General features: G+C 36.8%; 2 protein-coding genes across 2 annotated transcripts in view; both read right to left on the bottom strand.

Moving 5' to 3' along the window:
- Adss2 (adenylosuccinate synthase 2) overlaps positions 1–16,355 on the bottom strand; it is an 832,666-nt gene that overhangs the window by 103,787 nt on the left and 712,524 nt on the right. The gene's annotated exons all lie outside the window — the stretch shown is intronic.
- Akt3 (AKT serine/threonine kinase 3) overlaps positions 1–16,355 on the bottom strand; it is a 203,043-nt gene that overhangs the window by 15,612 nt on the left and 171,076 nt on the right. The window contains exons 10-11 of the mRNA XM_051147972.1: positions 8,515–8,729; positions 2,537–2,624 (exon numbers count right to left, since the gene is read on the bottom strand). Coding sequence (XP_051003929.1) covers positions 2,537–2,624; positions 8,515–8,729 — 303 coding nt within the window. The remainder of the gene's footprint in view (positions 1–2,536; positions 2,625–8,514; positions 8,730–16,355) is intronic.

Consider the following 16,355-nt stretch of genomic DNA (forward strand, 5'->3'; position numbering starts at 1 on the left):
AGGAAGATGCAGTCTCAAATGGCAGGAAAGAGTATGTTAACAAAAATCACCCTAGCAAACACCCCGCCAGAAAAAAAAAAAAAAATCTCACCTAAGGGTCCTAAAATGATGAGAATCTCCTACGACTCAGTGGCTTTTCCGTTTCTGCAAAAAGGAACAAGGTACCATCCCAGAATAGAGACCCTGGTCTTCCAACTTTGTTCCTGTGTTCTACAGTTAGTTCAATTTTTTTTTTCTTTTGTAAAAAATGGTTTAGATCTAGTTTAAAGGTATTAAAGATGTCATATCTACTTTGCCACAAACGTTTAGTAAAAGAAAGAGACAGACAGATGTTTGTGAGTTTAAAGCCAGCCTGGTTAACATAGTCAGTTCCAGGTTACCCAGAGATATATAGTGAAACACTGTCAAAATATTCTGTGATTAGAAAAATAGGCATTAATTATGAACTAGTATATGAAATAATAAACACAAAGTTTATTAGTGAGTAACAAAATGCCAAGCTTAAAGATGAAATACCTAGTTATGCATACATTACATTTAAATTTTTATTACATTCACTTATTTGTGTGTAGCTGGGTCTGCATGTGGCACAGCTCACATGTGAAGGTCAGAGGACAGCTTGCAGGAGCATGTTATCCCCTTTCACCATGCGCACCATGGGGACTGAACAAGGTCAGCAGGCTTGGGGACAAGTGCCTTTTACCCACTAAGGCTTGTAAAAGTACACATTTTAAAGATATAAGGACCCTGTAAAACTTTTCAATTTTACAGTTTATTTCATAATTCCTATTTCCAAAACACCAGACTTCTTACTTTGTTAAAACTGCTCCTGTTACCAGAGTTGGAGTCTTAATTATTTGTGCTATATGAACCCAAAAATGCAAAATTGAAGGGTGTTGTGGTAAGGTTGTTCCTGACTATGTAAGGCTGTCTGAAAATACCAGCTCCCAATCTGATAAGCAGGACTCTAATAAAAGGAATGAGTCCATGGCAAATCTACTCTTCATAGAAATGTCCTTGCAGCAAGCTTTACATTTATAAAATAGTTTTTTCACATAAATTTTATCAAGTTACATTTTAGCAACTTCTTTCCTTGTACAATTTCTATCCTCACAAGTGGGACACTTCTTTATCTTAACTGTAAGATGATCTTTTCTCTGAACATATGGAGTCCAGGAGACAGGCAAGGCATTTCTTCATGGATACACTGCTTGGCTGCAGCCACTCAGTGTGACCATCTGAACACTGCTAAGGAAAGCTGCTCTACACAGCAGTTTCCTCATAGGACTGAGAAGCCCCTTCTGTAGGTTGCAAGTGCAACTATGCATCCTGAGCATTGCTTTGAAAAGAAATGTTTCCTTCTTCCCAGCTCTAATTTTTTATTTATTGTGCAGGTGTGCTGTTTGGGATGAAATGCAGGCCCGTATACACACTAAGCAAGAGCCCTGCACTAAACCACACCCTCCCCTCTTGTTCTTATGAAGGAGTACTTTATGAACAGGGCATATTTGAGGGCTGATGCTAAGTTGAACTTTGTAGTGTAGAGACATGATAAGGGTGGAACAGGGCTCACAGAGGCTTCCTTAGGTACACATGCATCTCATAAGGATCATTCTCAGTGATGTTGAATGGAAACAGTTGTCTATATGAAGTCAACAAACACTCACAGCACCTCAGAATGCTCTTGAAGACTCAGAGAAGCTATGAAGGACCTAGTACACACTCTAGTGCTTTCATGTGTTAGGAACTCCAAGTATGTGAGTTTGGTGAAAGATTTGAGCAAAGTGTTTAAATGGACAATTATTTTAAATGCTTAGTTAACAGGAATGAGAAGAAAATCATATTTCTCCCTGCGAACAACATAACATGTAAAAAGCTACACATGGTAGCACACAGTGATGCCTCCCAGCTAAGGGACAGACAAGCAGTTCCCTAGGCTCACAGCGCAGCTAGACCAGCCTCATCAGTGTGCTCCAGGGTCAGTGAAAGAGAAGGCACAATGTAGCTGACCTCAGCTGTACTCCCTCGCGTATATACGCACACATAAAAAAACATGCAAACACTTAAAACTCAAAGTCAGTATCCATATGAACAATATCTGAAGGCCAAGTGGACTAAAACTGATGAAGGCAGGCATTTGCTGGACATGTCGAACCCAGCACTGTGAGGCCCAGACTAGACAGCCGCTGCACTACGGCTGCAGGTCGGCCCAGAATGCACAACCAACTCCAGAATAGCCTGAGTGAAATGTGACACACTCTTTCAAAAAAGTGAACAAAAACCAACAAGAAAAATGCACATTACAATCAAAATACATAGTTGGTAGCAATCATTTTTATGGGAGATAATGTTATGTTATGAGCAACAGAAAGAACTGAAATAAGACCTTAAAGGTATTACTTTGTTAAATACCAAAACTATTTTTCTGTATATTTTTCAACATAATTTAAATACCAACAAAACAGAAAATATCATCATATCATTAAAATCTATGAAGGCAAGTTTCTGCTGTGTGAAGCACTACCGGACATCTTACCTTTTTGTCATACACATCTTGCCAGTTTATTCCAGAAAAGAAACTATGCCTCATGATCTCTTTTGCATCATCTGGCCCTCCACCAAGGCTGTGAGTATAGAAAAAAAATTAAACGAATGTAAAACATTTATATAAGTCAAACAATAAAAAGTTGTGTAGATAAAATTTAGTGTTTAAATAAATTTCAAAATGCATAGCCATAAAAATTAAGCTACTTTAATAGCTAACTTTTCCAAACATGCTACTAAATAAGAACTACCCTTAAAGGAAGGTAAAAAACAAAAGCTTGGAGAGAGACCTGCAGAGACAGCGCCTTTGGCACTTGTGAGAGAGGGAGGGTAATCACCAAGTGGCCGAAGCTCCCACGTGCAGCACTGACTGAAAACCACATGGACAGCACCGCGCATAAGGGAGGGAAGCTACTGCATAGGGAGGGAAGCTACTGCATAAGGGAGGGAAGCTACTGCATAAGGGAGGGAAGCTACTGCATAGGGAGGGAAGCTACTGCATAGGGAGGGAAGCTACTGCATAGGGAGGGAAGCTACTGCATAGGGAGGGAAGCTACTGCATAGGGAGGGAAGCTACTGCATAGGAGGGAAGCTACTGCATAAGGGAGGGAAAGCTACTGCATAAGGGAGGGAAGCTACTGCATAGGGAGGGAAGCTACTGCATAGGGAGGGAAGCTACTGCATAGGGAGGGAAGCTACTGCATAGGGAGGGAAGCTACTGCATAAGGGAGGGAAGCTACTGCATAGGGAGGGAAGCTACTGCATAGGGAGGGAAGCTACTGCATAGGGAGGGAAGCTACTGAATAAGGGAGGGAAGCTACTGCATAGGGAGGGAAGCTACTGCATAGGGAGGGAAGCTACTGCATAGGGAGGGAAGCTACTGCATAGGGAGGGAAGCTACTGCATAGGGAGGGAAGCTACTGAATAAGGGAGGGAAGCTACTGCATAGGGAGGGAAGCTACTGCATAGGGAGGGAAGCTACTGCATAGGGAGGGAAGCTACTGCATAGGGAGGGAAGCTACTGCATAGGGAGGGAAGCTACTGCATAAGGGAGGGAAGCTACTGCATAGGGAGGGAAGCTACTGCATAGGGAGGGAAGCTACTGCATAGGGAGGGAAGCTACTGCATAGGGAGGGAAGCTACTGCATAGGGAGGGAAGCTACTGCCGCTGCTCCTTTTTGAGCAACTGAGTCAAAGTGTTTCCTTGTTAAAGAAAACTCTGAAGTAAACAAATGATCAGAAAAACATCTGTGATCCTAGTGTAGTTAATCTCAATACTGGGGAGGCTGAGGCAGACACATTTCTAAGTTTGAAGCCATCCTGGTCTACACTGTAAGTTCAAAGCCAACTTGTCTACAAAGTGAGTTCCAAGAACAGCCAGGGCTGCAGAGACAGACTGAGACTAAAGAACAGCAACAAAACTACTTCTGGAGAGCATGGTCCCAAGTAAGAACTCACAGACTATCTTTATATCTCAAAAGAATGGCACAGAAACAATATTATTATCTATGAAATATCCTTACAATTCAATTTGCTATATAATTCAGAATATAAAAACACACCCTAAGTTTTATAGTTATTTTATTTAAATAATACATGACTTAATAAGAAAAAAAAATCAAGTATTTTCTGGCACCTGTGGTTCAACCTAGTATATATTCATTAAAAAGAAAATATATGTGGAAAAATAAGAATGGAAAGGAGGGGTAAAAAAAAAAAGAAAATTTAGAGAAAAATAAGAAAAGATAAAAGACCATACTGAAATTGGCTCTAACACAGGGAACTTTATTTGGACTTGTTTGTGCACAGGTGTACATGCTTGATTGAGCTATAATAATCTTTACTGTTACAAAGGATGTGAAGCATAATATATATAAAGAAAAAGGATACAATGTTTCCATTGTAAATTAGCCACAAAATTCTCACAGAAAACCTTTAACTTTTGCTCAATTTCAAATTCAACTATAAATGAGTATGATTTCTAAGTAGTTATGACATAGGTACTGTTTGTTTTGTTTATGTTTAAACCACAGAAGAAAGTGGCAGGAGAAATAGCAAACGTGAGTGCTAACTGATGAAAACTCTCCACAGTGAAGAACACTTAATGCACCTCTCCTGGCATTTACAATGTAACCAAAACCAAAAGTTCTTCCACTGAGTCTGTGCTATCAACCTTTCCTCCATCACTTTCTTAAGTATAAAGAGTCAAAGCAACAATCAAACACTGACTTAGAGGATTGGTCAATATTGGTAGTACAATGATGCCCTTAAGGCCAATTTCAAACTACGATACTAGAAAATCAAATCACTACATATTGTTTCCACATGGATACAACCCCAGAAACAAGATAACAGTTAACATGGAACAAAATCATTAGAATTATAAATTGTGACTTATTCTTAATTTGCATAATTTGATTTTTAAGAAATTAATGAATATAACAAACAGGTCACAACATCTGTGGAAATTTAATAGCTATTTCTGGTGATTTGATATATATCAATATTAACACACCACTAGATAGAGGGGAAGAAAACCACAACAGCTAGAGAAAGTAAATAAGGACCAACTCTCCAGAATTGTGGCTATCCAGTTTAAGAGATCTAGTCTGAAAAAGACCTAAGACGCTCTGACACAGTCAGGAAGAACCTGAAGCAATCAGTGGATATGAACAGCTTTAATGTTAATCACAAGAAAATCTGCTCTAGGATTTACAGAGAATTCTTCAAATAAACTTCACTCCAGAGATGGGCATTAGATTGCATAGTATGATAGCAGAGTTCATATCTGGAACATTCAGTATGGTGATTTTATTTAAGGGTTAGCATCTGGTCTCTATATTCACTGTTTTTCCAGTTATGCTATCTCTCCCCTGGTAGGCTGCCAACTCCTGGGAGGGCAGAGATCAGTTCTGAATTAACAAAGTCATTCTAAGCTTTGCTTAAGAGACAAGAAAAGCAGAAACACCAAAATATTTATTTCTGAAAAGAATTTAACATTTCAAAGTAAATTTCAAAGTATATATCAAAGTAGCAGGCAGAAAAAAATCATAACTCTAGTTTCTTACACACAATTACCATTTGTTTATAGTTTACAATACTATTTGCATTTAATGTATACTTAAGAGGGTACATGACATAAATAAGCAGCCATTATACAAGTTTTAAAAACAAGGAAATCATGAAATCTGCAGGCAAATGGATGGAACTAGAAAAGATCATCCCAAGTTAGGTAACCCAGACCCAGAAAGACACACATGGTATAAACTCACTTATAAGAAGATTTTAGCCATATAGTACAGGATTATACTACAATGCACAGACCCAAAGAAGATAAGCAACAAGGAGGACCCAAGGGAAGATGCTTAAATCTCACTCAGAAGGGGAAAGAGAACAGAGGAAGTGGTTGAAGAGAGGGAACAAATTAGGAAAGGGAACGCAGAGAGAAATGAGGGTAGAGATCAGACCTGAGAGAGCTGGGGCTGGAGGACAGAAGGCCTGCAGAGAAGAGAGAGACTGTGGGTGAAGGCATCTCTGTGATAAGCTGAAGACCTAAGTCAGAGTAGGCTTCTGGGAGGATATGAGGGGGACTCAGAGACTCCTAGTAGCAGGGACCATGGAGACCAAAGAGGAGACCCTCTAATTAGACGGAACTCCTAATGGAGGAAGGGGAACGCCAACCTACCCTAATTTACCCTGCCTACAAGACATGCAGGGATAAAGACAGAACTGATAGAGCAGAGATTGAGGGACTGCCCAACCAATGCCTGGCCTAACCCTGCTATGCTTACAGACAGGAGCCTAACTGAGTTGCCATCTAAAAGGCTCCACCCAGCAGTGGTTCAAAACAGATGCTGAGACTCACAGACTGGGTAAGCATACAGAGTCTTGTGGGTAAGTAAGGGAAAGAAAGAAAAGGACCTAGAGGTGACAGGAGCTCTATAAGAAGACCAACAGAGCCAACTAATCAGGGCCCAGAGGAAATTGTAGAGACTGAAGCACCAACCAAGGACCATGCATGAACTGAACCTAGGCCCCTTACACAAATATAGCCAATGGGCAGCTCAGATTTCATGTGGGTCTTCTAGTAAGGGGAGCAGGGGCTGTCTATGACATGGACTCTGTTGCCTTCTTTTCTATCACTTCTCCATGGTGGGACTGCATTATCAGGCCACAGGGGAAAAGGATGAGCTCAGTCCTGATGCGACTTGATGAGCTGGGGTGTGGGGGTAGGGTGAGCTCCCCCTTTCTGAGGAATAGGGGAGGGGTTGGAGGGAAGAGAGAAGGGGTAAGACTGGGAGGAGGGGAGGGAAGGGGCTATGACCAGGATGTAAAGTGAATAAATAAATTTTAAAAATATATCACAATCCAGTTTCAGTTATTCATTTTGTATAAAACCTCAGGATGTTGTTGTTGCTGTTATTGCTGTTTTGGTACTAGATTGGCTTAGGACAGAGCTGGCATGTTTGTCAAAATTCTTATAAAATATTGTCTATAAACTCTAGGCAATGCCTGAGATTGTAATCACAGACTGCATTTTAGAAGCTGAAATCATTAGCACAAACAAATCACTCACCCTTGAGCACGAAAGGCTTAAATTATCTACTTGATCTATTCTGGAAAGCCACTTAAAGGCAAATTAAATCACAGGAAAGTATTGGGGGAGACAAAAACCATTTTATAAGTCTAAGGAAACACTTCGGTCACTAAGATCACTCAATATTGATCTTTGAATGGCTCCTCAGAAAATACAGTGCTGGTAAACTCTTTGCTACGTGGCTATTTCTCCCTTGAGCAGTATCATATTCTTAGACATTTAAAAAGTAGATACCTACAGTGGAAACCAGTACTAAAATAGATAAAGTTCTAAAAATACATATACTTCTTTAAATGAGTGTCTCAAATATATTTTTAGATATATGAATCATAATATACTGTAATATTAGGTGAGGTGTTCTGGACAATCAAAAACACATGAAGTCATGTATCCTTTAGATACCTGGAAATTAATGAACTTTCAGGGAGGTGTTCTCTCTCTCTCTCTCTCTCTCTCTCTCTCTCTCTCTCTCTCTCTCTCTCTCTCTCTCTCTCCCACCCCCCCCATTCCCTCCCTCCCTCCCTCTCTCCCTGTGGGAGAGGAGAAGGATACATACACACTCTGACATCATGGGGCACTTTATAAACAGAAATCATTTAACATGTAACTTGTGAGTATATTGTGAATTAATACATAAACTAAACAAAACACAGTGACTGAGCATTACAGGCTTTAGGAGAGTTAGATCATAACTAAAACATTTCTAAGTGTCTTGCTTTTACAACCAAATTTTCAACCATATTTGGATTTTTTTAAATAGTGGAAAGTAGAAATATTAACCTACATTAAGAGAAGAAACAGGCTTTTCTTTCTATGATGTGAGTCAGTAGAAATATAAAGCTCTAGAGACTGAAAGAAGAAAAAGGGAACCTCCCATCCCTAAAAGATCAAGGTTTAGATAATTAAGAAATTGTTTACTCATAATCCAAATAAAGAATTTATCAAACACCCTTAGATGATAAGTTTGTATAATACTTCCAAGTAGTGAAAGAGTTGAACTTTTTTTTTTTTTTTTTTAAAGATTTACTTATTTATTATGTATACACTGTTCTGCCTGCATTTGTGCCAGCAGGACAGAAGAGGGCACCAGATCTCAGTATGGATGGCTGTGAGCTACCATGTGGTTTCTGGGAATTAAACTCAGGACCTCTGGAAGAACAGATAGTACTCTTAAGCTCTGAGCCATCTCTCCAGGCCAAGAGTTGAACTTTTAAACTGTTTTACATTAAGCACTTATAAATAAGTCAGTATCTCAGTAGTAAATTGTCTATACCAAACAAAGCTTCCTGAAGTCAGTTATATTTGATTTACTTTTCACAACATGAACTCTAGCTAAAGTTATCAGTACTTTATCGAATGTTATGTAAGCTTACCGTTTATTTGGATCCTTTATCAAGAGCCCCGAAAGCAATGATTTTGCATCTGAAGAGAGTGTTCGGGGGAATTTAATGTCTTCCATTAGTATTAGTTCAAAGAGTTTCTCATGATCTTGGTTGTAGAAAGGCAGCCTCCCACACATCATTTCATACATAACAACACCGAGGCCCCACCAGTCTACTGCTCGGCCGTAGTCATTATCTTCTAATACCTAAAAGTCAAACCAGCAAAATGATGAACTATTGCATTATCGTTGTTGTTATTGTTATTACTGTTTTTATTCTGAGATAGCCTCATTATACAGCCATAGCTGGCCTGGAACTTGCTATGTAGACTAAACTGGCTTTGAATTCATAGATATCTGTATGTCTGCCTCTGGAGTGCCATACCCAGTCCATGTACGTTAACTTTTAAAGCATTATTCAAAAGAAGTGAATTTTTTAGTATAAAAATACAACTTCAAATACTAATATGAAACAGCATATATTCAGAAATATTCAATGTACAAAAAGAGGAAAGGTCATGAAAATTTTGTTTAAACGAATCTGAAATACGAGCACACTACAGGATCAAATGAACTGCACTAGCCATTATGTTTGCTTATTCTCCCGTAAGTCTACTCCATTTTACATTCTGATCCCTCCAACAACTTATAGCCCTGCTGGTGATAGATCAAATACTGTGCCTTATACATTTTACTTTAAGAAGTACATTAAAATAAGAAAGCAAACAGGGTTGGAAAGCTGGCTCAGTGGCTAAGAGCACCTGGCACTCTTGCAGAAGATCTGGGTTCCATTCCTAGCACCCACATGGTAGCTTAAACTGTAACTCCAGTTTAAGGAGATCAGAGATCCTCCTCAGACCTATTTGGGCACCTGGTGCTCAAGATGATACACACACATATATAGAAGCAAAATATTTATGCACACAAAATAAATCTAAAATAAAAATTTTAAACAATAATACAAACCAAACAGTGAAAGATGAAAACACCAGACATTTGTAAGAATGATCAGTATAGGGATGACAGTCAAATAATAAATATTACAACTTTGGAAAGCTCTTAAACGCTTTCAAAAATAATGAATGAAATGAGTATCAGTATTTACTGTTTTAAATTATAATATACTTTTATACCTGAAACTTCAGAACTATAAACTCTAGTGAGGTGTGGTGCACACACTTTTACTCCCAGCTCTCAGGAGGCAGAGGCAAGTGAATCTCTGGGTTCCAGGCCAGTCTGGACTACAGAGTGAGTTTCAGGACAGCCAGGATACATGTAGAAACTCTGTCTCAAAAGAGAAAGAGAGAAAGAAAAAGAAAAAAAAAAAGAAAAAATGGAATCTTTGTGGTATATATCCTTATATATATTTCTCAAAATACATAAGATGCAAGAAAAATTAGTTGTGACTTTAGTTACACTAGAACAACCTTTTCAAATCCAAACATGGACATTTTCTATCACCACTGACCCCCACACGGACCTGCAACTAGAACCCAAGACCTTGTGCATGGTAGGCAAGGTTCTACCATTAAGCCATTCCCCCACTACAAATGTAATCCTTGCTTAATGGAATATTCCTCATCTACAGACAATGTTACTATTTTATTTAAATATCTATATTTGAATTAACTTTAAACTTGAGTTTATTTGACCCTTTAGAGCTTTGAGGAAATCTGTTCTAAAATATAAATTTCATCAACTAACAAAGCATTAATCAAATGCTTTATTAAATTTTAAGTAATCCTGACAGTCACATTAAAGTTACCCATAAATACTACAAAAGGTACATTGGTAGGAGTATTTAAAGATAAAGAACAGAACTTCAAAAACTCAAATCATGTTTGTTTTATTGGCTTAAAGAACCCAAGAAAATCTTCTGTAACTTAAGATTACAAATCCAATTACTACAACTAAAGAAAGTATTTTCTGAAAGAGAAACTTTAGCTTTTAATAAATAAAACATTCACACTTTTTGTATATGAACAAACAAAAAACAAGAAATAGCTTCAAGAAGTATTAAAAGAAATACAGTATGTACCTTTTAAAGTAACAGCGACTGACTTGTGACTTATTTGTGGGGTGTATTTTTTTTTTCTGGACACTTATTAACTAATACAGGATTTTGCCCAATAACAAGAGAAAACAAAAATCTAACTATTTTTTAACTGCATTCCTATAAAACCAACAAAACAATGGCATACATGAAAAGGAGCCAAATGTGGTTTCTAACCTCTTTTTTCATAAAAACCATAAAAAGCATAAAAGCTGGACTAACTGCCTTCTGAACCCACATTTCACCAGCCGGGTTCTCATCCCCAGCTGGCAAAACTGGCAATCCTTTATTTTTGTTTAAATACCTGGTTGTCAGCCAGAAGTGAAGGAGTACATAAAAAAAAAAAAGGTTTTTCATTTTGGAGAGGTAGTAAGTAAAAACCAAAACTGCATTATAAGAAAATCTATTTGATAAAGCAGAATAATTGTAGCTAGCGTTGTAAACTAAACAGTGACTCTCACTGTGGGTGGTTTGTGTCTCACATATGGACCGTCACTGACCCACAGGATGATGGAACTGGAACTGTCTGCTGCAGCTCTTTGTGGTCAACAGTACTGACGTGCTGCATCGTGTTACTGACACGTAACTGCAGCACTGCTGAGAACATGCCCTAAAAACTCAGCCATACTCATAAGAGGCTTTGTACCAACTACAAAGAAAGATTTTTACCTAAGCTACAAGGTGAAGTGTTTAAGATTTAGAAATAAAAATGACTGTTAAATTTTACACACGCTCATAATGTGAAACGTGTTCCACTATTCACAAATTTTCTCTCTTACAAATGCTTTCAAAACTCAATTCTGTGAAATACTCTCAAATTTTCAAATCAAATTAATTATTCCAAATATGTCTTTTGTATTACTATTGGAAGAAAAATTTTATTTCTTACTCAAAAAACTTCTTTTTCTAAAATTCTAGTAGCATGTGAAATTTGTACTTTTTAACCCAACTGTTAAAAATCTCTCTGGTTTCTTGTAATGATAACTTTTCCACCGAAAACCATCTCATCGAAATCATGGTGACTGTGAAGCTGAAAAGGGTATCAAAGACAGCGGTCTAAAGGTGTAATAATAGGAGGTCTGCTTCAACCCCATTTGACTTAGTCTACCACCATACTAGGCTGGAACTGCAGATCAGAACATACTCTGATAGCAAGAAATCAGTAAAAGACTGATATTGAAAGTGACCTAAGTGTCCTCTCAACTTAAAACGACATAGACCTTACCCAAAATTGCAAATGCAAAGAGAAATGCAGACATCCAGTGCAGCCTTTCATTCTAACCTCTGAAATCTTAGATATAGCCAGTCCAATCAACACAACTACCACAAAGACAAGAGACAAAGAACATGTACTACAAGAAAAGTATATTCCATTAAGCGAAGAGTGACTACATCAAACCAAAAGTCAAATAACACAAACTCCAGGACACAGGGTGAGTTTGAATTTTTCTACCAGAACCCAGAAACTGCTTTAGTTTCAGACATAATAAAACCTAATATTCAAGTAGAGGTCACAGCAGACATTATTTAACATCAAGCATTCTGTAACATATGATAAAAATACCTGTACTTATTTTTAAAAACGGGTAATAAACAAAAAAAATTTAATACACAATTAAACTCTTAAACAGTTACTAATTTTGAAGGACGATATTAACTTCCAGTGTATTTCAAAATAACACCATCAACTAAATGTTTCGAGGGTTAACATAACAGGCTTTGCCGAAAACATTTCATTCTAGTATTATTTTACCAATCAGGATTTACTGGAAGAGTGGAAGGGACACCTTTCTCAGTTTGCTAGTCAGGCCAAACAATGCACCCAAGGCTAGCAATTATAAGGAGGCGATGTATGCCCTGGAGTGGCCTGCTGCTCAATCAATAATCCTGACAGAACAGATGGGAGAAAAATCAAACATCCAAACAAACTGTCTACACACCTATGTTGTGAAAGTAAACTGTGAACTTGGATGAACCAATTTACCACTTTTCAATGTTTTTCTGTTAACCTCATTTTTCAGGTAACTGACATGTATTTTATCTAAAAACCTGCATCTATACTTCATCATTTATAAAGATTATTTATATATTCTTTACATCATGGTATTTGATAAAATGAAAAGTTTTCTTATTCAGATTTTTAAAGGATTGCAATTTCAAGAGAAGTATATAATTCATAAGAACTATGAGTTCCATGGTTGGTCAAAATTTTTATGTTGCTATTTTATATAACATTATTTTGTGATTAGTGTCCTACTGCCCCCATCCTTAAAGCACAGCATCTTCAGATATCATATTCTATTTGCTCTAAGTTTTATGTGTTTTTTATTGTGCACACACAAGTGCCTGAATGCAGATAATATCACAATTTCCAAAGCAAACCAAAGTCAGAACGAAAAAATCCCTTAAAACAAAAGCTGAGTATATAAAACATCAGTAATTAAATCATACATGCATATATCTTCCTATAGTTTTCCACACTGCCTTTTTATCACAACGCAATAGACATTAATGAATTCTAAGAAACTGAGTCCTGTAACTCAAGTAAAAATAGGCATCATCAATATTCCCATTTAAGGTTACTGTTTGTTTGGGTTTTTTTATTCTCAGGATTCAGAGAATTTATAACTAAACTTTGTGATTCAACGAAAATCATACCAAATAGACTGATTCATCACATTAAAGAGAAGCTTATGTGAAACATAGCTAGCCTAAGAGTAAGTTCTAAATTAGTAAGTGGCACTAGTTGTAAAAGTTGAGAGCATTTATTCTATTTAGTTCATGTTTAGACAATATACACTTACTCGATAAATTGGGATAACTGCTACTGTGACCCATAGTAAAGAAATAAATTAACTAAAGTAACAAGCCAGTATCTGTTAGAAGTTCTTAGATACAAATTCTAAGTATGAAACAGACAACAACAAGAACTAATTACTGTGCCCCTGGTGAGACTTAAATTTACTTTATCTCCCTGTAATACTGGGAATATCTTTCTAGTCAGCCAGAAAGAGGAAGGTTTTCAAAGTACATCACAGGGAGAGGTGTTAAAAAAAATTATTGGTAATTAAATAAATTGTTAGTGTTCAACACATTTTTGGCTAAATAACTTCTTCACAAAGCTTAAAAGTCTAAGAAAAACTTCATAATTTGTAGGAATATAGCAGAACCTTATTCAAGGGCCACTCTGAACATAACTACGTACATTGCTACTGTTGCCTACAGATTAAAGATGCTAGTACATGTACCTGGTCACATTCATTTTTCAGTAAGAGCTCTTAAAGACAAAACTGAGTCTATTAGATGTTATCTTCACATTTAATTCTCGCGATCAAAAATGTTATCAAGTTTATTTCTACCCACTCCCTTCACCTACGTTACCTCATGCTCATCTTTTCCGTAATTCTACTTACTTCTTATGAAGTTAATGTATATATCTGATTTTAAATTTCATATAGTTAATTTTCATTTACACTGATTTATCACAATAAAACAGATTTCTTTTCCAGAAGTGATCAATATCCAGATACATTTCAGATTATTTTAATACTTTATATCAGATATTAAACATAGACTTCAAAAGAAAACTATACAGAACTCTAATAAGCAAATGCTTTAGAAAGGCTCTGAAAACTAAGAAGAGTGAATTAGAGACTGTAGTTCCAGTCATTGGAGGGAAGAAAAGCATGTTTCAACAGTAACCACAGCCTGAAATAATTTGTCAAAAATTAACTCATTTTATAATCTGTATTTTTCTAAGTTGGTTATCAAACAGTTTTATTTTTACGCTATTACAGAAGTGCATTTCTCTGGGTTCCCCAAACCACCTTCCTCAACCTTGCCCATCTGTCACCATCTGCTTCTTTTTAGCATGTACTTTTTGTGTGATCACATAAGCATGTGAAAAATAACTAACATTCAGATGATTATCTGCTGGTACATTTGAGGACTGGGCACAATAAAAGTGAACTGCCAAAACGCACTTAACACTTTTAATTTTGTTGGGTCTTGCATGTAAGCTACATTTGATTTTCAAACTGTTTTACAGTTGGAAAGTTGAGCAGGTACTGCTAACTCAGAAGCAAAGCTGAGACTCCAAATAATTAGCACTGCATAAAATCATCTGGATTTAATAGGATCCAAACTGGGTAATCAAATTTAAAAGAGTTTATATGTGATTTTTAAATTCTTTTTATAATTTATAGGTGTTAAAACACAGCACAAACTACAAAAACAGAATCCTCTCAAGACATCTTATGGTCCAAAAATTTTTAATAGGTTGGCTTTATTTCCTTGGATTTCAACAGGAGAAAAAGGACTCATTTAAAGCTGTATGCATCAACGCATTTTCAGAGATGGTGCATACGATTGCCTAGTTCACAGGTCTCTCAGAACCTAACCTATGTAACTTCCTGAAAAGAGTTTTCATACCATTAAACTGCCACTGAAGATTTTACACTTTAAGAATCCTTATTCATCAAAGAGTTTAAGAGATAAATTATTTATTTAGATGTTCATTTTCCATTAATCTTATTTTCCCTAGAAGACTTACCTTTTCTGGCGTAATTTATCACAAAATAGAGAGAGTCCATGTAAATATAAACATTTTAAAATATGCTATAATCCTGACACATAGGATATTTAATGAACTGCCTTTAGATGGTGTCTCAGATCCTTTTTGAGGAATATTAGACATATATACTATTTACCTTCTAAATAGTAAAGCACTGCAAGCTGAGAGAAGTAACTGAGAGGAAAAGGCACGCTGGCTGAAATGAAGGTTGCCACACGACCGCCTCAATCTGTGCAGAGAGCACTAAAAGCGCAGAAGTAAATGTGAGTACTGATGTGAGCCATGCACAGTAGCAGGAGACAAGAACGCATCTTAGGTCTGACTGATGTCTGATCTTCCTATCGAGGAAATATGAGCATTGATAATGGTACACAGTACAAATGTAAGGTTCAAAAGGTGGCAGACATCGTCTAAAAATAAAGAAAAAGGCTAGTTTCAGCATGAAATGATCTCTCTTTAAACCCCACTGTATTACCGCTGGCTTGTAAATCACAAGAGCTCCCTTACCCACAGCATTCAAACCAGGCTCCTTTGTATTCCAAGCACTAACTGCTTGCCCACCCCCACCCACCTTCCTGTTCCGTGTTAGGGTTCCATGCCACAGCCCTCCCCAAGTTGGCTTGCTTTGTCATCAACTGTAATATATAACTCTAGAAATCATTTTCCTGAGCAGGAACATAAATTATTTATACTATACCACCTTACTAAATAAACTGTAAGATGTTTGAAGAAACCAGAACCTACCATGAGGCCTGACATCTAGTAAGTATGCAGTTTTTCTTTATTAAAAAAAAGTCATTCCTTAATTAAATGGCCCATACTTAAGACTAAAATAAAAAAGTACAATTTTATTTCTTTCAGATAGAGTTACATATTCTAAGATATTATGATTTAACAAAAATGTACTTTAAGATATATAACTTCAATTACATAAAAAGTTAGTTGTTTCAAAGTCTGTCATCTATAAAAAATATGATCACTTTTTCTATAAATGTATCAAGATTTCAATTAATGAAACAAGATGTATCAATTATAGATGGGCATAAAAATTGCTTTTTAAAGACCAGACTTTTTTCACTACTTTAAAAAGATATGCAGGGGCTAGCCAGTGGAGTATTTCAGGAGATTAAAGTTCTTGTTGATAGCCTGACAACCTGAGTTTGATTCCCAGGACACACATGTTATAAAGACAGAATGCGTGCCTGAA

This window comes from Acomys russatus, chromosome 6 (assembly GCF_903995435.1).
Source record: "Acomys russatus chromosome 6, mAcoRus1.1, whole genome shotgun sequence".
NCBI classification, from domain to species: Eukaryota; Metazoa; Chordata; class Mammalia; order Rodentia; family Muridae; genus Acomys; species Acomys russatus.